Source organism: Cydia splendana, chromosome 8 (genome assembly GCF_910591565.1).
Source record: "Cydia splendana chromosome 8, ilCydSple1.2, whole genome shotgun sequence".
Lineage (NCBI taxonomy): Eukaryota > Metazoa > Arthropoda > Insecta > Lepidoptera > Tortricidae > Cydia > Cydia splendana.
In genome coordinates this window covers 10,520,921-10,546,663 of record NC_085967.1, presented here as the reverse complement: position 1 = coordinate 10,546,663, position 25,743 = coordinate 10,520,921, and the positions used below count along the sequence as shown (strand labels likewise).

Sequence of the window (25,743 nt, the reverse complement as noted above, 5' to 3'; positions counted from 1 at the left end):
CACAATGGGGCGCGCACCCCTATTGGAGGTGTAGCGAGACGACAAATGGGTCTCGAAATGTTTTCTGTAGATTTTACCACAACGCAAATAGTTATTTACGATACAAGTGCGGAAAAGAGGAAACTCGATTGCGAATTACCTATTCGCACGTGTATCGTACAACGTTTTACAGTACATATGGCCCTTTAAACTTTTGACATACGCACGAAAAGTGCTATTTTACGCACTAGTGCGGGAAAATAGGACCATACCGTCGCGATTTAACTTACTCTCGTTTGCAATATTCAACTTACGCCCCATGTTGCACAATGTACTATTTCACCTTTGGACTTGGTGCAGATGCAGAAAGGGTTGGGTAACCCTGATTTATCTGATATAGTGTTAGCGGTACAGCTTGAAATTCGGGGGTTAGATATGAGGATATTGGGTATTATTTGAGGTATATTTTACAAAAAATAATTCAACGGTATCGTATTTGGAGGAGCCCAAACTTGGTATGTTTTGAAAATTATTTTAATTTTAATTGAATACAAGTGACTGAAATGTAATAATGTGATGTATTTTTAGAACCCGCTCCGAATGCCCTTTCATTTAATACCACACACGATTGGTTTCTCAACAAAAAATATTTTTTTTCCATACAAAAAAAGATGACGTCATAACTCCTTTCCGTTTTTTTATGGTGCATTGATTCAAATGGCCTAAAGATTAATCGTGCCGATTTTCATAGCTTTAACACCATTAGCAGCTGATTTTGGCCAACCGCTAGCACTAATATACTTAGCGCCACTTGCACCATCCCACTAACTCGGGATTAACCGGTTAAACCGTTAACACAGTGTCAAATTGTACTGGTAACCATGGTAACTCCAGGTTTAACCGGTTAACCCCAGGTTAGTGAATGGTGCAAGTGGCCGTTAGTGATTTAAATAAATAAATAGCAATTATGTTTACAAATTAAAATGAAATAATCATTTAATTCAGGCATGACCCATATAAGCCTATATATGTACGTCCACTGCCGGGCACAGGCCTCCTCTCATGCGCGAGAGGGCTCAGGCTATGTAGTCCCCACGCTGACCAATTTTTAAATTCTTCGCGGATGAATGCCGGTTTCCTCACGATGTTTTCCTTTACTGAAAAACTAGTGGTAAATATCAAATGATATTTACTCAGTTGATATTTAAGTTCCGAATAACTCATTGGTACGAGCCAGGATTTGAACATTTTGAACCCGCTACCTCCGGATTGAAGTCGGACGTCAGATTCACTCGAACACTTCGCTCTAAATTACAATTATAATATGTATTACTAAATCAAATTGGTCAGTTTATTAATAATAATATAATGTCTACCTACATAATTTTAAATCTAAGTTAGTTCATTCGTTTAGATACATAGAATACATACGTATAAAAATTGTACTTTAATTTTATAATTAATTACCCATAGGTATTTTCATGTCTGTTATCATGTAAATCTATAGGTAGATAGGTAACAAGTGTAAGTTAGTACCTAGGTATTACCTACAAATTAGATTATATCAACGAGTAAATTTTGCATAGGCAAATAAGAGATAAGCCGAATTGTCTCTTTAACATAAAGACACATCAAAAAACGTAAATTTATGTATTAGAGAAAAATGTACAATCGTCAAAGTTCGTCATACTGCGACGTAAATTGATATAAATTAGGTGGACATTGTGATCAGCGATGATGAAGTCGCGAGACGACCACGAGAGGGCGCTCGGAGCGCAGCGCAGGGAGGAATGTAGGGATGACGCCGGCCGGGACCGGGGGGCCTGGAGCGATTCATTGATCCGAACGCTCTCGGGCCCGTGACAGGGAGCGCCGGACTAGGGGGAGGGTCGCACGCAGCATCTCTCTCCCTCTCCGTTAAGAATGAATCTCACTAGCTTACCAACGCGGTAGGTAGGTATAACTTTATAATTTTAAATGAACTTAGGCAATTAATAGGGGCAATAAAGTTGAGAAATAATAATAATTCTATATATTTCATCGTTATTAGTTATTAAACAATACTATAGACCTACTACAGGTGTATGCCGTGTATGCCAAAAACCTGGCTATAGATAATTCCTTTCTTTTAAAGGTTAAACTAACTAAACAAATTGTTAACAACTTTCGCCTCATATGATATCTACCAACAAACTTTTAAGAATGATTGATTATAAAACGCCATTGCAAAGTTCAAAAAAGCAACATGAGCGCGAGAAATTCGTAATCTGTCCAACCGTCCAATGCTAACGTCAAGGAGTACGACAAATACGCTATCTCGTTCTAATAGCCCGAAGCCGAAATATCTTGGGCTGTCTCGTTCGCACTCCGCGCGTTCGAGCAGCTGTCGCGTCTCGTGGCATCTGTGTGAGTGAGGCGAGCCACGCCGTTGTTGCATTTAACGCACAGTCACAGCACATCGACACCAACCGCGACAGTGTTCAGCGCGTTATTCTGCGCTGTTTCTAAATAACCTAAAAAGTTGAACAAACCAGATTATTTTTAGGAATAATCGTAGCAATTATCATAAAATACTCATGACTGCTTCGAATTTATAAGAGTTTGTGCTGTGAAGTCGACGCCCATCTCGGAGGCGTACGTGGAGTGTATTTTTGTGCAACACAAAGCAAATACAAACGGCAAGCTGTGGGGATCAGGGGCCTTTTTTTTGCCGCCGCAGGGGATGTACTATCCTGTGAGTATACATCGATGTATTTTATCTAACGAAATCGTACAAGCGAGGTTACATTGCCAGTTATTATTATCTCAAGTCATCTGAAGTCGTGATAGGATATATTGGCGCACAATAGTACGGCGCATGTCGTTATTGTCAGATGCGTTTTGTTTATACAACGTCCTTTACATATTACAATCTTGCCCTCCGGTTCTTTAACATTGTGATCTGTAGATGATACCTGCTTTATATTTGTCTATTTTATGATTACTTTGAGATGGATACATGCTACCTCAAGACCATGAAGGTTTGATTCAATTAAATCATGTACATGACAGGAATTATCAATCTACCGAGGGCGCCTCTTAAAATGTGTTGTGGCATGAATGAATGAGTAACTTTAGCTTGCTCTAAGGTGCTACCACTGGACGTTTGTTGTGTCTCTTGAATATTAATGAAATTTAAATGTAATATTTTAATAATATTATAATCTGTAATAATGTGGGTGTCCGGTATAGGTATTGTAATTAGCATAATAAGAATAATATTACTCATTTGGTCATGTTGTTTATTTTTAATAACTTCAGGAAATATCAAGTCAATGCAATTGTCAACTCATTCTGTAAGCGCTAATTTTCAGAAGGATAAACTAAAACCATAATTAACCACATTGTCACGAGAATACAGATAATATCTATATTTTATACAGTTTTATTTTGCTATCTACCTAACTTACAATAATGTTACGCGATATCACATCTGTCGGCAATGCCGGTAAATGGAATGTCGATAAATACCGATTTTCACTTAGGGTGAATGATGGGCGCCAATTTGATTTATTAGAACAGAAAATGGAGACATTTTTTATATAAAAATGGAATAAAACACGCGGAAGATTGATTGAATGTTACCATTTTCTATCGCCTTTTCAAATTATGGTAGGTACCTTCATTATATATCAATGATAGGTAGGTACTTAGGTACCTAGTACGTACCTACATTATGTGCTACTGTTGACTTGAACTTTACAATAAATTGGTCTGTTGTCATTGCCCCGGTAAAGCTGGGTGACCCTGAGTATAACATATCTGCGAATCTGTTATAGGTACCTATAGTAACTCTGCCTATTTTAATAGTCCATGTTGTTATAGGTAGATAACCTATTTCACCGATTGATAGGAACTGCCGATTTTAGTATAACTAACCAATGTAAATTGGATTTGGCGCCATTTCAAACTGTACCACAATCATCATGGAATCGTTAGAGCTAACTTTATGAGGTTGTTGTGACAAGGTTCAAAATAGCCAATAAGTAATTAAGTAATTATGCCTATGTCTGACCTACTAACTCCTGAGTTAGTCTTATAAAGAACTTAAAGAAGCTTGTATTCAATCATGGGAAAAAAGACATACCTATGCCTCAATCTCGCGAAGGCGAGTAGCGATTTATCGATGGGAATTGCACCTTAATTTCGTAATATAGGTACCTGGGTACAGTAGGTATCTCTAACAATAGGTATACCCAGTTAGGCTTTTAGTGAAATACAGGAAACTACGTATGGTCTGACCAGCTAATTATACTTACCACTATATTCACATTTACTCGGAAAAAACTGTGGGTAGTGTAGTTAGCGCTATTTATTAGTGATATGATGGTTAAATAGTCTAGAGTTCTAGACCTATCATTGCGAACTTGGATTTTATCGGATCGGTTCTAGCCCACGTTGACTTGACTTTAAGTATTTGCCGTTCCATTAAATTGTATAACAGTATTGGTACACTGTTTTTTGAACCATTGTCAGTAGTTTGACATCGGTGTTTTTTTTTCGTATCCAATCATACCGATTGACCAACTATACTATACGTAATATATACGAAAAAAAAAATTGATTATACGAATTTCGTATCCAATTCTACAATCTGGCAGCCCTGCCTATCAGTTACACTGGGGGTTTCGTTAGGAACCCTATCCCTTATACCTAATTAAAAATTACGACACGCATCGCTCAGTAGCGTGAGGCTCACCGGCCTATTAAAATCGGTCAACCAATGGTTAATCTCTGCTTCTATCCTAATATACTCGTAAGCATGGCGTTAAAACCTACATTATATACCTGTCCACCTAATTATATACAGTCCTATTACAGGAACTCGCGAAACAGGATGCAAGCTACCTTCGATTTTGGGGGGTTGGGTTATGTGGTTGGTTTCATATTTACCTATCTACTTCAAAAAAGTTATCTTCGGTATCTTATGCAAGTTATGCAAGATCAAAATAATCTGCATACCACCTTCACTTATAATTAGGTACACTGGCGTTCAAAATTGCATGGATAGATCATGCAATTTTGAACGCCAGTGTAAATCACGTTATCTCCGTATTCGGCTATCTTCTCCTTAATTTTGTGTAGTATAGGAACTAAATTACTAAACGAAAACCACAAATTAACAGAATCTGTAAAATGGCTTGTATTGTAAGGGAAGTCAGCCTTAAGTTAAACATTATTAACATAAGATAGCATACGAAACATGTAAACGAGCTCTCGCCTGAATAGTTATTAAACTTGCATTAATTACTAACTTTGCCCAGCAAACTTGGTAATAACAATAGGTACCTAAGCACCTAAATAAGCATGCGGAATTAAATTGGGTAGCTTGCTCGTCTTGTCAGCCTACGCAAGATTATGCAAAACCGCTCCCGTTTCTACCAATTCTACCTGCGTTCGAAGTTGCCCTGTTGCTAAAATAAATAGCAGCATGTTTTTCTTCCTTTGTTTAAATTTCGGGCGGAGTCGTAAGGGCAGATTACTGGAACCCGTTCAAAGCCTCAAGGTGAACGCGCGCGGCCGGCGGGGAGATGCCGCTAATAAGGATAAAAATATTTACAACATCTTTCGAGTTCACGGACGATCCACCATTTTGAAATGTGTGCCTACCTGCTTGCGATGCAAAGGATCCGTTTGGCATTGAATGTGCATGCACGAAGTAGGTAACTTATTTATAACAAAAGAAATGTTCACTTACCTGGAGTTCATTCTCACCTGTAAAGGTTAACGCAGGTAAATAACAGATGATACAGAATTACAGAAAGGTTTGCCGGGATCGTTGAAGCTAACCTAATTCGATAGGCCTATACGTGTATGTATACTTAATCTGTGGGATAGCTAGAGTAGGTATTTGTATTTCTAATTTGCATAGCTAGGTGACCGGGATTTGACATAAAGAAAATAATAATACACGGTAATTTTTGACTGCAGATCTGTAATCTTCGCAAACCATACCTACGGCTCAAAACGGGCTATTAGTCTTGTATTTATTCATTCTCATCTCAATGCCAAGATGCCCATGGCATCTGAATCCCATCGGCTTGCTTAATCTAACAAGTTCACGGACACTACGTAAGACAGTATTATTATTACTCAGGGCTTGGTACAGTCGACGTCAAAAATATGTTTACACTTTTGCACCTTACTCTTTTGTAATAAGGCAAAAAGTGTAAACATATCTTTGACGTCGACTGTACATAGCTACAGCGGACAATGTCCACAAACAATAAAAATGTTAATGAGGGTTTTTAGAAACATAATGATGCGTTCAATGCTTTACAAGATGTGATAAATTGAGAAAAAGGTACCTACGTATTACCATTTGCTCCCGCCCTACCCGATCAAGGTGGCAACTATATCGGGAACAAGTGGGAATATTTATTTTCAAACTGGATGGAGTAAATGTATGTGCTTGTCAATCATATCCAACAAGTGCATCCTCTCAGTAGTCTCAGACGTCTCAGTTAGATACTACCGTAAGATGCATGTAAAGGAGTTAACAGCAAGATCCCATAAGACTTATGGGATCTTGCTGTAAACTCCTTTACATGCATCTTACGGTAGTATCTACCTATTACATATCAAAGACGAACACCCGATTAGTGCAACTAGTATTTAGGTACTTAAGGCTTGTTTACTACCGTCAACTACCGTATAACCATGTATATTGCAAGATTTAACATGTGTCACGGCGCGTAGTTATTTCCTTACATGGCCGTTCAGTAGACAGATGTCAAATCGGGCAATTATCGAGTGCTCGTGACCTATTGTGATTGCGAACTGAGTCGGCCGGCATTCAATTACAGTTCAACAAATCTCCTGTATTCCATCGCGCAACTACAGTGTTCCTGGAAAATTGTTCTATGTAGCTACGTACGAGTAGATTATTCGTGTATTGATTGGATCTTGTTATGGTAGGCAATTGAATGTTTTTTTTAAATAACGTCAACAGAAAATATCGCGCGGCGTGATTTTTTCGTTCAAAAGAACCTTTGTTACGATTGGGATTTACTTTGACGACTGAAGTAAAACATTCGCAGTTGCAACGAAATGTTTGGTCGTGATCTGCCTAATTTGCAGAATAAACCAAAACAGACGTGATTTTATGTGATATATTTAAAATCTTGTTCATAATTTCATATGTATTTGTTACCTCATGCGCCTTATTTCCCGAAGGTATATGTATACAATATTGCGTCCAGTAAAAACTACCTACCTCCGGTTTAAACAGACTAGAGATCTAATTAAGGTCCAAAATTGACTAGGGACCTATTTTTTAGTCTAGCTCGTCTGTTAACGCCCGCCGCCTTTGTAGCTATAATGATCCTGTATTTCGTGTGTAACTGACGTGAAGTAACACTTCGTTCCTACACGTGTCAATCAATATTCTAGGGATATTAACTACCTATATCAATGTTACTCTTAATATAAACATATGTAGGTATTGTAGGTGTTCCGCAGATAGCATAGAGAAAAGTATTTCATAAAATTGTTATTGCTAAAACGTGCTTCAGAAAATCTCGGTGAGAGAAATTGCGACATTCTTTTCGACTCCTGCCTCCTCGGTTTGGAAGGATTTTAGTAAAACCGATAAAATAGGTACATGTCTCTCCTCCATTCGTATGGTCGCTTTATCGTTAGACATAATAATCCGTGTTAGGTGCAGTGAAGACAATATTATGTGAGGGTAAACGTTAAACCTAGTTGAGTAAGGTTAAATCGAGTTGCCCTCTTTAAGCCCAAGATAATTTTGTCCGGTTACTCGTCGTCTTCTCTTTTTTTTATACCTATTGTAGTGATAGCATTATATTTATATTCTCGGACGCTACGTGTACATAATATAGGCTCCAAAGCCCGATTAAAATCTGTGAAATCAGTTCATTAGAATATCCTTTGTAAATTGGCCTTACTCAGATATCTTACCAAATATGTATAGGTACAAATTGTTAGTAAATTGAACATTTTCCGCGGTTGACGACTTGCTTTTTGCATATTGTTTAGGGATAACGGAAATTAACATTCTGTTTATTTCATTCCGTATCTTATTTAAAACAGCAATAGATACACATTCGTTTCTTCAGATTTAATTTCAAAGAATCTAATCTGTCTCATACGGAACATGCGAGGAACTCAGTTGGCAACATGTACAAATTCCTGTTGGCCGCAAAGCCTCCAGGCCAGGTTCCCCTCTAATTCGCTGGCTGGGTCCCTACCGCTTTTAATGGCGGTCTCCATTGTACACGCCTCGTGAAAGTTACAAATTAATTTAAATGTTGTTAAGTAACACAGCCATCCTTGTTGAAGCTGTTAATGAGTTACTTATTTCGCTCATTTTGGAGTAACCGCGGGAGAGCGGAAAATCGACTTATCTTGTTCACCCTTTTGTTGCTTTTCTAACTTCCTACTACCTACCTTCGGCGCAGTGTTACATATATCTACATGTGATTCCTATTTGCTTGTTAATTCCATTAACAATTCAAATTGCAATTCCATTAATTCCATTTCCAAAAAATCATATTCCAAAAAATTATCCAATTTTTTTAGGTGGTGATTCGTATTATCCAAATTACATGTAAAATTTAAAATTATACGGTTAATATATTGTATATAATGGCTGTCATCAATCAGACAAATATTTATCTCATGAAACTGCTTCACACATATTTCGCCAAATAAGACATATGATAAGTAGGTAACGTATATTACATATTTGAAAAATGTCGGCATCTCGCGGAAGCAGTCGCAGTGATGAATACTAAGTATTAATCCTATCACGTTACTATAATCCTCCTATGATTATAAGTATGAAAGGGAGTTCGTTACGTTAGGTATACGTTTATTACGCCGACAGGATTTAGCTAGCGCGCTTTTATAAGCGATAAGGCGAGTCTGAAAATATTATATTTCGGCAGCCTAACAATCCTTGATTTGCTAACGGAAGCTAAACCGAGGAGATTTAATTATTCACTCACACTTAGTCAAAATTTATATTAATATTCATACAGAGTGTTTCCAAATTGGATGTATTCATTGAAGGATGTAGATAATTACCTACTACAGTTAATTTGCAACTAATTTGTTTCTAAAGAACACGTGTTTTCACTGTTTTCGGGATATAATGAGATTTTGCTTGTCATGTCCTGCCTACGGTTTAAATGGTGAAGTCAACTTAAAAATAAACATTGCGTTAAATTTACCTAAAAGCTTACCTCCTTAATTATAAAACTCGGCAAACCTCTGTCAGATTTTGTCTCATTCTGACAAACACAAATGTCAAAATGACGGATAGAGACAAACGATTACCAACGGCATCTTAAATTTGGCAGACGTTTATGAATCATAACGCCATTAGAAACAAAACAACATAATATTTATAAACCCTAGTAGTTAGCGGCTAATTTGTTGCAAACTCACTTAAGTACATATTATACATCCTTTATTCATGAAATATGTACGTCCAATTAGAAAACACCCCATGTATAATAAGATACACGTATGGTGTTGCCGCCTAATTTAGTTTACTTGCTTTAGCTTTCGTTAGCCTGGCTCTTATTTCTCTCGTGAATTTGCCGGGATGAAGGACATCAAGATGAATCGACCCAAATTATACTCGTATTTCGTTAAACACACGCTTATTAAGGGGACGGTGCCGCGGTAAAAGTCAGGCCTAAATTTGCTTTTGCTTAACAGAACCTACCAGGAGACACAGTTAAGGAAGTTCATCGAGATTTAATGGAGGTTAGGCGGTATAATATATTAACGAGATCATAAAGAGATACATGGGTGCTAAGTTTGCTTCAAGTTGGTGCATTCTAAATAGTAAAGTGGCCTTAAAATTTCGTCTATAATTTTAATTTACGTAATCTCTGAAGTGTGTAGTTTAATCGTATAAAGATAAGTCAGAAAGACAGAGTTACTATTACATTTACATTTGGGATAGATTACCTACATCATTTAAAATAAATCTGGGAGATTCCCAGAGCCTAGAAATGGACCACTGAAAAAAGCATTTTTCGATTACGTACGATATACGATTGCGTAATAGTATAAAAATCCAACTTAAATAACATTTTCTCACGTTACTGTGACAGCTGTTTAACATCTGTTAAAAAATAAAATGTATCATATCCTAATGTGGTGATCTCTGTAAATCAGCGGGCTATATCCTACTTATTGATGTATTATGTATGTTATGTATATACCTACACCTAAAAACAACTCTATGGCACAGTAGGTAACGGGAACGGGGTAGGTATTCAATCGGATAACTGTTGATGTACTGTATGATTCGGAACATTAATTATAATTACTTACAATTGAAATTATATTATGTATCATGTCTAATAAATATAATACTAAAAAAGTCCATATGATTAATACTTAAGTAAATTAAATTTCCGCTATTTTGCCGATGTAAAAATAAGTCAAAAGTAAGTAGCTGTAAGCGGCTTAGAGAGCCTTGTGTCAAAATGAAATGTAAGTGATTTTAATGTTTCACTCTTAAAACAAAAGAAGTCTTATCAAAGTAATGTCGCAAAATAAGACGTAGTGTAGTTGTTTAACGAACTGTTGCTTACTTATTGCGTGTTGTTATAACTAACTAACTTACTGCCATAAATAGCAAAGTAGGAATCGTCCTTATCGACAACTGACAAACAACGATATAAGTAACCTTTTTAAAACGTGATGCGAAACAAAGTTTGTTTTGCCTGGGGTAAGAGAAATGGTATCACAATCCCTGTTTGGCTTGCCACTTACCTCGGTGTTCGGTCGCGTTAGACAACCTTATAACTTATAAGCTTTCATGGAACGGATCCCTGATGTTATCAAGAAAACGCTTTATGAAGTATACGGGTAGAGTTACTGAGAAACCGGATATGAATGTGTAAGAATTTCGGAATAATAAAACAAAAAGATCTCGATGAGAAGTTGAAAACTTTATAATTATCATATTTCATACAAAGGGTCGTGACACTCATGACTGGGGAACGTTACAGCGCTCCCGCCAGTGATTATGTTTATCTAAACATACGAATATCGTCAATATTTAAGTCCAACACTGTCACTTACGAGATTAGATAATAAAGGTCATTAGAAACCTCCTATCTAACACAAGTTAGGACAACAAACCTCTATGCCTCGACATATCGTTTACTAAATCAAATTTTACGAAGAGAGCAGCGAGTAATTACAGTCCACGATTTTATTTACCCTTCTGTATTATGTTCGGGATGTGCCCCGGTTTATTTACTACCCCGAGCTCAGTCGGCAACCGGCTGCACAGCAAGTGTAATTATTCATTCTAGAATACCGAGTTTCACTCGCTTGAATACAGTAAATTACACTTTCAGTTAACGCATGCATTTTACGGCACAATTTAAATTTCTACCCATTAAAGTGACCGAAGCGACGTTCGCTAACGAGTCTATTTGTAACTGATTTCAGCTGGAAATATTCGCACATGGGTGGGTAGGCTCAGGTCATTTCCTCATATTCGTATTTACACCTAGTTAGAATTCGTTATTAATTACATACACTGCATTTCGAGCGTAAGATATGTCGAATTTCCACCTGGGTTTTACTTTTACCATGTTTAATACTTCTGGTTCTATAAATGTGTAAGTTAACGATTCTTTTAGCTAAACGCAATGGAAAGTAGAGTGTTTAATCGGTTTGCCGCGGCATCATGCTGAGTGGGGATCCTATTTTAGCGTCCAAATTTCTTTTATGTCTGCATCCCTTTCTTTTTGTCATGTACTATGTTGTGGCGTTAAAATAAATGAATTTCTTCTTCTTCTTTTTCATAATTAATTAGGTTAGAAGCACCATTTTCAATCCCTGGTTTATAAGCTACTACGTATTGTCGAAATGGCTCCGTATTTTTATAAAGCACATGACGAGTGTTGATTTGTTGAAAGGCGGGCGCCACCCATTTTCCGGGAGTTTGACTAGCCGCGTGTCTCCGGCACAAGTAAGCGTTCATTTGTCTCGCATTGCGCACGTTCATGGACATTCATTAATCAATCGTCTGAGAAGGTGATTAAATACCGTGTAGCGGCTTTCGGAATCTGAAATCTTAATTATGTTTTCTAAGGACTTAATACTCATTACAACTTATGTATGTAAAGCAATTTATGTAATAACACAAGACATTCGTACATGTAGCGCCGGGTGCTAAATAACTAACTAACACGCGTTTAATGTTCGAGCGATCGTTTTATTTATACGTGTAGAATCCATTGTGGTAAGTCAAGATCTTATTATCAGGCCAGCAGGGCAGGTTTAGTCTATAGGAGTTAACTCTTGTTGTACCGTTGACACGACAATACAGTCAGTCATCAAAAATATCTGTATTATACAAAATGCCAGAACGTCTGTCATAAAATGGATGCCTTTAGGTTAGAGTTGTGTTCGGTATGACAACCGTGTCAGTTCTGACTGTAAATCCTATTACAACAAAATATTGGGTTGTAACAGTACTACATATAAAAAAAGGAAACCTTAGCAACTATACGAGTAAAACTATGTTAAAGTTGCGCTATAAATCAATTATTTAATGGAAGTTTCTTAGCCAAGGGTTTTATTTTTATGAGTGGTACCTACTACAAAATCGTGAAACAAAACCTGTGATTTCCATGCTGTGAAATCACGTGCTTATTACGCAGTAAATGCGTAGTTAACGGTATTGGCAGCGTGGTTTATCTCGCGACCTAAAGGTTAACCCTTGATTGTTAACGCTTAAATACTATTATTTTCAAAATCGTGTTCAATTCATCTCACTAACCGTTCAGTTACTTGTTTTTGCGGCACTGTTCATTATCTGAAGGGGCGTCTGCAAATTGAATGTCATATTCGCTTAAAACTACTTTTAAAACACCAACGGCACAGCAAAAGTAGCAACACTTGTTAACTCGAGCGGTCACTGAACCGCGACTATCAATTAATTTATAAATGTACGTTCATGGTGAGTAAGATCCATTCCACATGCTTGATAATCTTTACAAAAATCTGTTTTGGACACAAATTGGCCGCAGTCCAAGAACAGTCGCAGATATCGTGTTGGATGCGAGGAATGTCGGCAATCCGACTGCGTGTACGTGACGTTGCCCAATGCCAATACGACTTAAATGAGAGATTTATTACTCTGGCAACTTGTCCCACGTCTTTGTACTTCATGCAGAATAGACCCGATCCGGCCCTCTTTCTATCCAAGAAGATCAATTTCCGCAACTTGCGCGGATAGAACGCAATCGATAATTTCCTTATTATGATCATCATGTTGCTGCTAAATAAGCAACAAAAGCTTGCTTTATGTTGATGCTATGAGTTTCCATTTTTAACTTTTAGCTATCTAAAATTGGCTATAGGTCAGACGGTGTCACGCCCAAAACCCTCGGGGCGTCGCTATAACTTCGCCTGATATAATTCTATCGCATCGCTGTCCTTATTTTTTAACTTTTCAATCTTCTCGGTAAATATCAACCACGTTTTCTGTTACAAGTGAACCCCGAATTGAATAGCTTACAGACCGTAGACTGAAGTTGGCACTAAGCTTTATCTGTTCTCAACTCGAGCTCGAGCACAAAAAGGCCTGTTTACGTGATATTCGAGCCACTCGATTCACCTGCCAACTACCACATTGCACCCCTACAACTGCACTATTGGATAGTTCATGTGAGCGCAGTTGTTAAAGGATGTCCTAAAATCGTGCAAATTTTAGATTACCTAGGCACCATTTGTGCGGTGAAGTGTCGGCAATAACAAAAACCAAACTGTTTGACAGCTGACAGTTTAGGTTTGATAAAAAACCGGATAAGTGCGAGTCGGACTCTCCCACCGAGGGTTCCGTTCTTTTTAGTATTTGTTGTTATAGCGGCAACAGAAATATATCGTCTGTGAAAATTTGAACTGTCTAAGCTATCACGGTTCATAAAGATACAACCTGATAGACATACGGACAGACAGACAGACGGACAGTAGAGTCTTAGTACTTAATAGGGTCCCGTTTTTACCCTTTGGGTACGGAACCCTAAAAGTGAGCACAATAGAAGTCAAATTAAAATGAATTGGCTAGTGCCAATAACAGGTAGTTTATAGAACAAAATCATTCATACAGACGATGCTTATTTTCACCTTTACAGCTCTTGGTTACCTAATTGTTAAAACTGCTGCGTTTCGGGCTCATAAAACCCACTTGCGATTTTCAAAACAAATGCATTCCCAACGTGTCACTATTTCGCTCGGATTTTGGGCTGAAGCCATCATCATAGAACCGTATTTTTTCATAAGAGGAGTGAGTGACTGTCATTGGAGCCGCGGAGGCCATTAACTCGATGCGGTATTTCATATTTTGATATTTCAAATCATATATGTAATAAATATTTTTTATATTTTATTCAATCCTTGAATTATTTTTGGGACACCCGTTAGTTACCACGGACTATCGAGTCAGCTAAACAATTAACTAGGTTTTATTTGTGTACTTTGCTACTTTCTATCTCCCAATTAAACCTATTGGCTCGTTCGGTTTGCCGATGTGCAGGCAGTCCAGATGCTGTCATACTAGTGGATAACATTGCATTGTACAGGAATTAAAGACCTTCCGGTCGTTCTATTGTTTACCTTTTCTGCGTCACGTGTATCTGTAATGTAACTAGATGTGAAGGTCGTATCCTACCTATTAATCTGTCCTATTCTAATTACATTAATTTTATCTGAGCATTAATATTCTCATCCGACAGCTGTGCTGGGCTAATACTAATCTACTGTTTGTAGGTCTACTGTGTATTGTGGGTTATTTCTTCTCAAAATAGTGAGCAAAGACCATTCCTGACAGGGAAAGGGTCTAAAGAATTTTACTGGTATGTTTTCCATTTTGATACCATTTTCAATGTAATGACGGTAACGTACAGGATTAAAAGGCGTTTTATGCTTTAGAATTTAGATCACAAGTGACACCATCAACTAAATATGAAAATGTATTGTTTATTAAAAACGGCTCGGCTAAGTATAACATATATGCAGATAATATGTAAGTGCGGTTTTATGCGGGTTAGTCGTCATTGATATGTGCGGTTATAGCGATTAATCAAACGCGGTTCGCCTCGGTGCGGCTGCCGCGGCGGCGCGCGGCGGCGGCACTCCACGTGTGCCTGCAGCGAGCTGTTAGCGTGCGCTGATTGCGCCCACAGACCGCTTCAAAGCAAACCGGTGAAAGGAAGCGTTCCCATGTTTCCACGCTTATGGACCTAGAATGAACTTTTGTTCCCATGTTCTGTTTATCCTGTCATATGGAAACTTGAAACCCTTCTGTTGATTTACTCGCCTAATGAGAAACTATTTGTTAATCATTAATAACTTGTTATCGTTTTGTTATTTAATTACGCAGTTAAAGAATGCTTAATGTGGTAGTTAACTCATTATTACTTTGTTTGTTTCCAATGCGGGAGCGTGATTGATTCATATCCTCATGAGACCTACACACTCACTGTTTACCTATAGGTGAATTTGTGAGCTGCAGATTTATCTGTTACACGCTCACGTCACTCACGTGTTCGCGAGATAATAACAGAGGTTTGCCGAATTTCTAAACTTATTATATATTCCGTCAAATTATTTAGTAATGAAACCTATGTATTGCATCTGGCATTTGAAGGCGAACCAGTTCAGTTGGTGGTAAATAAATACCAGTTTGTACGGCGCGCGGGCGCAGCGCCACGAGCGCCGCTTACTATAATTATTGTTTCACTTCATTCAATCCGCGAGCGATGCCCGTACCCGTGTAATTGGAGCTAGTTTTGATAACTTATTGCGCTCGTCTGACGCGTTCACTATGGAATATGATCCTAGTAATAGTTATTTGTTTTACAAGGGAGCAAAGTTGTTGTTTAACCTCTCGTGCTAACCGAGCATGCATTCTAAAAATGTAATCTTGAGCGTTGCGAGGGTTTTAAGGCACGAGGGTTAAACAAATTATGCCACCGAGTGAAACACAACATTTTTCACCACACCAACACAAGGAAAATACTATCTGTAAAATATCAAACAAAATCAAAGCAAATCGATTCAAAATTAATGAATGTTATTAAATATTTATATTCAAAATCATCATTTCAATGTCAATTTTACCAACAAACATAAGAAATTTAGAGTCGTATTGATACTATCAATGATTACTTTGCCTCACATATGGATAAAATGCAACTTTCTTATCAGTTTTTGAACAATCAAGAGAGCCTTTACCAGCTGGTGTGATGAAAAAGTCTTTTCGGCTTTTTAAATAATTTGATAAAGTTTGATTTGGTTCTGATGGTCTATAGATCATTGCTTGAAAAAATAGGGCGCCAAATGTGACGTACCTACGGGGCTACGCGATCGCGATCAATCTTGTTTGTCAGTGACTCAGTGCTAGAATTAAATATACATATATATTCTAAGTATAAAAATTATTTTGCTGTGGCAGTTGTGACCCGAGAACATCAAGCGTAATTGCAAACCCTCGTCTCAATATTTGGCGGTAAAAGTGTGGCTTTTGTTTTCATGTTCCAGAGAATCCTCTTAATATGATTTTCGGACCCGAGTAATATACATTATGATGTACATATAATCGCTCATTTGGCGAGCGCTTACCTCCATTAACTTTTAATCGGATGAGCAATAAACATGCATAAGGTTATATTGATTGTGGTTATCTTCTTCTACCTAGCGTTATCCCGGCCTTTGTCAGAGTCCACTTTTCTACTTGCTTTTCTCCACTTTGCGCGATTATTTTATTTTATTTTATTTTAGTACATGGAAAACCAACAGCGCTATATATATCCAGAAATTACAATAGAATCACAGAGCCAATTATAGGTTCTCACTTATAGAAATATAATAAATTATAAAAAGTTATATAGTCATCATAATTTTTATAAGTTTTAGTTAACCTTTCATTTGAATTTGAAAAAAAAAATTGCATTGATAATATACATATGTACTCCCATTGTAAGTTTGAATTGAATATAAACCCTTGACCGATATCTGAACGCTGAAGGCACAGTAATTGTCGTAAAAGATTTGACGTCAATACCAATAACCTCGTTATTGGACAGGGCGGTTACGGTGCAAATTACGATCGCGGTAGAATGTAAATGTATTCCGATTCAGGTGAATAGGGCAACTTATCCCGGTCCCGAGAGGAGTATGAAAATTATTTGGGCTCGTGCCAGAACTGCTCGGTTTGCGGGCAGCGACGCCTCGCCCACCCGACTCGATAACTAGTGCCCGCGTAATGCGTAATGCAAGACACTACCGAAACTGCATCATTTGTCTGGGCATCGTGTTTAACATATATGTTATGTCAATTTCACTGCCAATATCGTTTCATACGGAATTATAACAGTAACTAGATCTCTCCTACGCTCGACGACTGCGGTATCGCCGTCCAATCACATTATGCGAATGACACAACAAAACACGAATGCTTTAGTGTGATTAACATTGTAGTACGCAGGGAGTATTTACGTTAGACGATTAGTTTATATTAGCCAACGCGTTTTACGTAAACCAGTGTTATGTTAAGGTCTAGCCAGTACCGCCGAAAACAGAGTTGACCTGGTACATGTTTGCTTTCAGGTGAGTAACGGCAATGTCATCGATACGGGGACCACAACCCTACTGGTATTTACCATTTGATATTTTCGGCACTTTAGCATGTGAATGCATTGTATAATCGTTAAAATAAGACTCATTAATCCGACATCTTACAGCAGTCTCAGTCACGTGCCTGCGAATGTAATTGACTATGTATGTTTAAATCGTTTAGCACTCTTAAACACTGCAATTCACACTTTTGTATCATCTGGGATTCTTGTTATGTGTTTAAGGCATGTTTGTATAGTTTCTTAGGTTCATTAATCGCCTCGTCGGTTAACTTCATTAAGTGTTCTCATCAGCATGATCTGCGCGTCAATTACTCCGAAAACTGTTCGCACGTGATAATCTACGTTGCTTTTGTTTTAATAACTTTCAAATGAGTTTTTTTCTTCTTCTTTTTCTTTTCTGTATTATGTTTCTAAAGTAGCATTTAAAGTTAGATGTTTTAGTTGCCAGTTGTAATTATAGTGCTCTCATGTCTCGACTGGCTTAATTTTATAAAATAACTTTTAAACAATTTTATTGGTATGGCATCTTTAACCCAATGTTATAGTCATATGTATGATGAATGAATAATTTCAATCCTATACCAACTATTATATCACGATACGATACGGTTTAGGTACTTTATATTGTAAGTACGTATTTTCTGTCTACAGGGTGATCAATCCAAATGGGTCAGTATGGAGAAGTCAGAAACTATGAGAGATAGCGAAATCTGTTCTTAGGAACCATGGCTTCGATTTTAGATTTAATAATAATGGCATTAATTTTTTTTTTAATCTATCATACATAACCGGGATTCGAACCTGGTCAATATTCTTTATGTAATCGCGTGTAGTATTTGTTTGTATGGCAACTTTTAAACGATGCGTGATAGGTGGGGGGTGCTCGACCAAATATCATAGAGGGCCCCGAGACAAAACAAACTATATTAAAAAAAAACAAAATGGTCTACTTTCTTTTTAATTTTTTCAAGTTGGTCCGAGCGCGCTGAGATTTGGCATGCAGCGAGACTGGGGGACCAAGATTACCATGTCAAAAAAATTTTTGGAAAAATCCAAAATGGCGGCGGACACGGGCAAAACCAAATTTCCAAGTAGGTTAAGCGAGCCCGAAGGGCGAGCTTCAGGCCGGGAGGCCGAAGGCCGACCCCGGTGGAGGGCCGAAGGCCCGAAGCCTCCACCCCGACTCCCAAAACGCGACTCCCTATAGGAAAAGTGTTGGGTCGTGTTTAAGCTCCAACTTCCCCCTCTCGTATGACGCTTCGGGCCTTCGGCCCTACGCGGAGCTCGACCTTCGCAAGCCTCGACGCTTCGCCGTCGGACATTCGGCCCGCCGGCTTCGCTCATCAAGACAGTTGACTTGGTAGAACGCTTGGAAGCACCGCATTCACGCAGCTCGGTCTTCGGCTTCGCGTTTTGGGAGTCGGGGTGGAGGCTCCGGACCTTCGGCATTCCGCCGGGGTCGGCCTTCGGCCTCCCGGCCTGAAGCTCGCCTTTCGGGCTCGCTTAACCTACTTGAAAATTTGACTTTGCCCGTGTCCGCCACCATTTTGGATTTTTCCAAAATTTTTTTTCATATGGTAATCTTGGGCCCCCAGGCTCATCGCATGCCAAATCTCAGCGCGCTCGGACCAACTTGAAAAAATTAAAAAAAAGTCGGCTATTTTGAAATTTTTTTTATGTAGTTTGTTTTGTCTCGGGGCCCTCTATGATATTTGGTCGAGTACCCCCCACCTATCACGCATCGTTTAAAAGTTGCCATACAAACAAATACTACACGCGATTACATAAAGAATATTGACCAGGTTCGAATCCCGGTTATGTATGATAGAATTTAAAAAAAAATAATGCCATTATTATTAAATCTAAAATCGAAGCTATGGTTCCTAAGAACAGATTTCGCTATCTCTCATAGTTTCTGACTTCTCCATACTGACCCATTTGAATTGATCACCCTGTATAGTATAAAAAATACATTTTCTGATTATATCTTGATCGGGCCGTATGAATTTTTTAAAAAGAATGCGAGTTTGAAACTCTTGATCTACAAAAACGATAAAATTATAATAGGACGTGCGTTTTAAAATGAACCCGATGAACCTACAACGAATTTTCGGTCGCTATGCCCGAGGGTGCTTTATCAACTTTTTAATACCCGCAACAAAGCTCTGTAAAAAAAAGAATCCAGTTTTAGCTTCCGACCTGAGGCAAATTTTGCAGATCTGCGCATAATTTTACAAAATAAAATTTAACAAATTCGTCCCTTGACACCACGTAGGTTTAAACTAATCAACCCTCAATTGGCACTGGTTTCATTTCTTGACCTAAAGGAGGGTCTGATATAATTATAACATAAATTAATGTTTTTTTATGCGTAGGTATACTTACAGATTATATATTATTTAGTATCATTGGTATAAATTTAACAATTACTTAGTTAATATATTTTGCAAATCTCTTTCATATTTAGTTAAGGAATAAAAAATAAGTATGAATCTTATTAAACCTGTAAAACGTCAGATGGTGGCTGGATAATGAGCTTCCAGTAGTTAAAAGTTACGGATTTATTCGCGTTATATATTTTAATGAAAGCTTTTACAATTAGCGCTATTTTAATCTTATAAAAGCCTTTTAGAGCGTAACATCATACCTTTATTTACTACGGATAGGTAATCGTTGGGCAGCGTAGATGGGATGTTCATTTGTTCAGGCCGGGCTTTATTAGGGGAGCTGGGGAATTCACCCGCCTCTGAATAACTTATCAGTGTGAGATCAAACAAATCAACGATATAGCGCGTCACCTTTGAGAGTTGTCGTGGATCGAAGTACCATTAAGGCCTCGCCTGGCCACGTGCCAGAGTTTCGGTATTATTAGTTCGTCGACAACGTCTGAGTTAATCAAGCTCAAATAAGATCAATATTTCCCGTAGGTGATGGTCCAGGGCCGCCGTGCGCCGCTGCCTGTCACCCGGGATTACCGACCAGAACCGACAACGATGTACGATGCCCGTTTCAAACTTCAATTTACGTCTTAACCTAATTATGTCGAGGACCGACACGTAAACAAATTAATCTTTCGTAATTGATTTAGCCACCTAAAAGGAGTACATTGGCAGTGCATAATCCAATTCCAGAACACTGTTTTTAATTATATCGTAACTTAACTGTCGGTATAAATATGATCAACCGTGAATTCCTATTGTCGGAATTTGGATATCCGTAAATACCTTTGTTTGACCTGTGATTGTCTGTATTATGCTCAAAGATATAAAAATCGGTCCTTGAAAAATGCTTCATAAGACACGTAGTCAGTACACTATCTTCGACTTACGAGTACGTTCAATGACGCTTTATTAATAGACTTGTTATACTCTCACGATATGCATTAAAAGAACGCCGCCAAAAAATAGCACGTTCTTTGCCGGCGAATGTTGTATTTGCTTAGTTAGTCTAATTCATTAATGTGAAGGCAATTTAATGATAAAACGATTATAAACGATCAAATATACTTATCCCTATATACCTATCTGTTATAATCTACTATCGACGTAATGTACTAGCCGATGGGGTAGGTAATATTATTTCCTATTCATGCATAATTGAGGCACCAATACACGTAAGCCCTTTCCACAAAGCACAAGAGGGACTTATTACAAAAGTTATACGCGGCGCATTTAATATTCTGTATTGGGGGCAGAAACGTACCTTTTTCATCTTCCACCAGCATTTCTAAGTAAACTGCAATGTATGAAGAATGGCCAAAGGAACATCCCCTTTCTCTTTAATACTGCGTTTGGATCATCTTGCAAATTGTATTAGTAGTCCTCATGTAGTCCTATTCATCTACACAGTGCTAGTTACTTTCCATACATACTTACCTACTATGTAGCGTGACCATTCGCATGAGAAATTCTGCGTTCCAACAAGAGAAACGCTTAGCTGAGTAGTTAAGTTTAATTAATGGCATTACCTACCTTCTGTGGCTTTTGTTTTCCCTTATTGCAATATTCGTTAAATGGTTCCAGCCTCATTTGACCTTTTTCTTTAACTTTAAACGCTTCGCCTTCTGGTGAATTACGTCGAAGTACGACCGAAAGTAGCCTTCAGGCAGCCTTACATTGTTCTCAAAATAGTATTTTATGTTAATTGCGTGTTTATGAACTAGCTCTGATGGTGCACTCCTTATTATAACGATCGGTAGAAAGTGTAAAGGCGAGTTCTATAAAATTGATTTGAACCGAACCGCAAACGTAACGAACTCTTGTCAACTTATTGTTAGCAGGGAGAAAATATACCTAAGACTTTTTATTTACGTGTTCGCAACTCAGGCGACTAATCGCAGAGGTTACTAATCATCGGTCACCGTGGGATCCTATAGTTAGTGGAATAGTTATTTAGTGTAGTAGTGCTAATCCTGCGCGGGATCAGAAATGTAGCCACGCGGATATGTCGCCTAAATCGGATTAGCAGATTCTTAATACGTTTCAATGTAATTATTTAATTAGCCTTAGTAGTAGAGTAGTAATAAAATATTATTTTAAAGAACCAATGCCAGCTAAGTTGAAATGATTCATAATTTATAGGTAATCCCATAAATTAAATTAAACCATACACACAATTAGCCTACTGTATGTATAAATAGTAGTACATAGTTTGTAGTACATATGCAAAGGAACTGTGAGCTCTGGGAAAAGAAATCGCGTTAATTAACGGTGCCGGCGACCCATAAAATGGGCTACAGGGCGCAGTTTCAATGAGATCGCTTCCGCGACTCGAGTGCATGTTGACTCACGATGCACCCCGTTTTTGTGGTTAAATATAAATCTGCGTGAGAATTTCGCTAGATAGATTTAGGTAGATGTTGTTGCTTTACTGTAATTATTCTTAGGATTACACGCGAATATAGTAGTAGCTGGGGGCAGATTTTTGAATTTCGAGTGCTCGATTACGTCACTCGAAAAACTGTAGAAAACGTCTTATTGATATTTTTGAAATAGGTACAAGCAATAGAAATGGAGCGCACGAAATTCAACGACTCCTGCCTAGTCAACTAATAAGGTTGCAGCAACCATGTTAACAAGGGGATTGAAACATCGACATATGCCGTACAGGAGAAAAAGTGGAATATTTTTTTCTAACATACTGCTCTCGTGCTCCGTGCTCCGTGCTCTTTAGGCACGTCTTGCTAGTTAAGTTAACATCAAATATGTATCAACATTGCCCGTTAATTCCATCATTTTGACGCACGCTACTGACTTTTCTTGTGGAAAACCACAATAAATAATTATGTTAGCACAGTCGTCTACAGTGGGTTCATTTAGTTAATTAAACTTAACAGGTCATTCATGGAAGCATTGATTACACATACGAGTACAGTACAGTACAGTACAGGTTATCGTTTTTGTATAGGTGTTCGTATCTAAATCTTGAAAACCGACAAGCGAAAACTTGCAAAATGACAAAATACTTCATGTGGATTTGTGCAAACAATAAATACAAAATTTATTATAAGTAAGTACACATAAAATGAACTTATCAGATTAAATAATTAAAAATACAGCAATTATCCATCTCTTGTTAAATTAATCCGTAACAGGTTATAGAACCTCACCTAAACAATAAACGGAAACGCGACCCGAAACTGAATCGCATTTCCCCGGAAAACGTTATGTATTCGATATTTTGTTACGAAGCTCGGAGCCGTTTAAAGTGGGCTGCGCTCGCGCTGGGTCACGGCTTTCATGGATCATCCACTTGATTAGGGGGCTGTTACTTTTGCGTCGCAGCTTTTTTAAAACCACTGGTAATATAATTACTCATTCAACAACTACCAGAATGCCTTAGTAGACCGCATTTTCGGTTTACAGTCATCCTATAAATGAAAAAAAAAAACGTCGTGACGTCATCTAAGGTAATAATGTCGCTTCTGCTTACAAATCGATTACTTGGTATGATCTAGCAATACCGCACACGTTAAATCAGTTGAGCCGTTTGGACTGCAAGGCACGTCATGGAAACAGACTTATAGTTATTTGTTTTACAAGGGAGCAAAGTTGTTGTTTAACCGCTCGTGCTAATATTGATACCCGAACAAGCGAAAGAATCCAAAATTGAACCACAAGCGTAGCGAGTGGTTCGAAAAATGGAATCTTTAGCGTTGCGAGGGTTTCAAAGCACGAAATTTGCCCCCCAGTTAACTGTGTTTCAATACAATATTTTTCACCACACCAACCCGAAGAAAATGTTAACTGTAGGTATGACATGAAACAAAAACAAACCAAATCCTAATTAATGTTTATTATAAAAAAATATTTATCATTCAAAATCATTATTTAAAAGTCAATTCAACCAGCGAACATAAGAAAACAACTCAAATTTGCATTTGATTACCTACTTTGCCTCATATGTGTGTAAAAAGTATTTATACTTTATTATTCTTCCTATTTGGCCGCCGCCTACTCTATGGATGCGTGGCTGTCGATAATGTCACATATATGTCATTGAAAAATATGAAATGCATTAAAGAAAACGTTTATTTAAGATAAGTTTATAAAATAGTGATTTAGTGTACATACGATGGACGAATAGACATTAAATGTCGTTTCTTTCGTTTCAGGTATGTAGGTTTACTTTTAGTTATTCTCTTACGAATGTAATAAAGATAAAAAACATATAGTAAATAAAACTTTCGTTTCAGATAAAGCAACGCATTATTATTATTTGTCCATCATACTACTGATAAAAAAAATATCTTATAAAACGACATTTTTGTTATTAAGTTGATCGAAAATGGAGAAACTTCGCTTTGAATTTACGATATTGCCGGGAAGTGATGGGAAAACAAATATTTACTCAGTTACCTCTATAACTACGAGTGATAACAAAATCTATGCTATTCCGGAAGAGCTACAATCAGTCGGTCATCATGCAGAATTAATGAAAACAGCTGCTTACAGTAAAGTAAAACATAGTTTAACTAAGAGATATCAGATAAGAAGAATCTGGATTACAATGACCGAAGAAATTAAGAAGAATTATATAGACGAGGATGGTAACATACATTTCGGAGATCGATACTTAGAAGAATTAAACCAAGAACGACCCACCACCGCACCTCAAAAAGATACGGATGCCTTAGGAAAATTATTGGAAAAATTAATAGAGAATACACAAGAAAACCGTCAACAGAGTTTGAAAAATATTGCGGAGAAGTTTGTTATTGAGAAATTTTCAACTAAGAATTCAAACGCTGTTCAGTGGATAGACATTTTCGAGAGAGAATGTGGGCGTTTTCAAATTGCAGACGAGAAGAAGGTTGAGATATTGAGGCTATTCATGGACAAGAGTTGCGCAGATTGGTTTAGTTCCATGATCATAAAATTAACAATGGACGCGGATTGGTCTGAATGGAAAAAGAAATTCTGTGAGTCTTTTGCAAATAAAGGATGGAACCCAGTTACGAATGCAATGTTATTTAAATATAAAGACGGTTCATTGCTCGACTATGCTATTAAAAAAGAGAAATTATTACTGGATATGAGAAGGTCGATTGATGCCGGCACTTTGGTGGATTTAATTGCATCTGGTTTGCCAGAATACATAATAAATAAGATAGACAGGGAGATATTAAATGATACTGTTGATTTATTTAATGAGGTCAGCAAGCTGGAACACATGGTAAATAGAAAAAGCTACGTGTTTAAGAGAAGAGTCGGAAGCTACAAAACTAACAATAAAAATGAAGACCATAACGCATGTAAAATTTGCGAAAAATTAAATAAAGGACCACGTTACCACCCAGAAAACTTATGCTGGTTTAGAACAAGAGACGAGGATAAGAATATAAAGAATGTTGTGAGACATGTCAACAATTCAGTTATTGAAGCTGAATTAAATGAAACGCATCAAAAAAACGAGTAATAACACCATTAATACACGTCAAACTTATAGTAAATGATAAATTTGAATTGAAGGCACTTTATGACTCAGGTTCAAACGTTTCTTTTATTAACGCAAAGCTTTTACATTTGAAAGGGAAAGGAAACAGTTTGAACGAAGCAAACTTAATTACAATTAGTGGTGT

General features: G+C 37.5%; 1 protein-coding gene across 5 annotated transcripts in view; it reads left to right on the top strand.

Annotated features, from left to right (window-relative positions):
- Positions 1-2,407: 2,407 nt before the first annotated feature.
- LOC134792815 (RNA binding protein fox-1 homolog 3) overlaps positions 2,408-25,743 on the top strand; it is a 59,628-nt gene continuing 36,292 nt past the window's right edge. For 2 of the 5 annotated variants that reach the window (XM_063764197.1, XM_063764195.1), the window contains exons 1-2: positions 2,408-2,713; positions 17,635-17,679. In XM_063764197.1, the coding sequence (XP_063620267.1) occupies positions 2,702-2,713; positions 17,635-17,679 (57 nt within the window). In that variant the 5' untranslated portion in view covers positions 2,408-2,701. The remainder of the gene's footprint in view (positions 2,714-17,634; positions 17,680-25,743) is intronic. The other 3 variants (XM_063764196.1, XM_063764193.1, XM_063764198.1) reach the window with 2 other exon arrangements.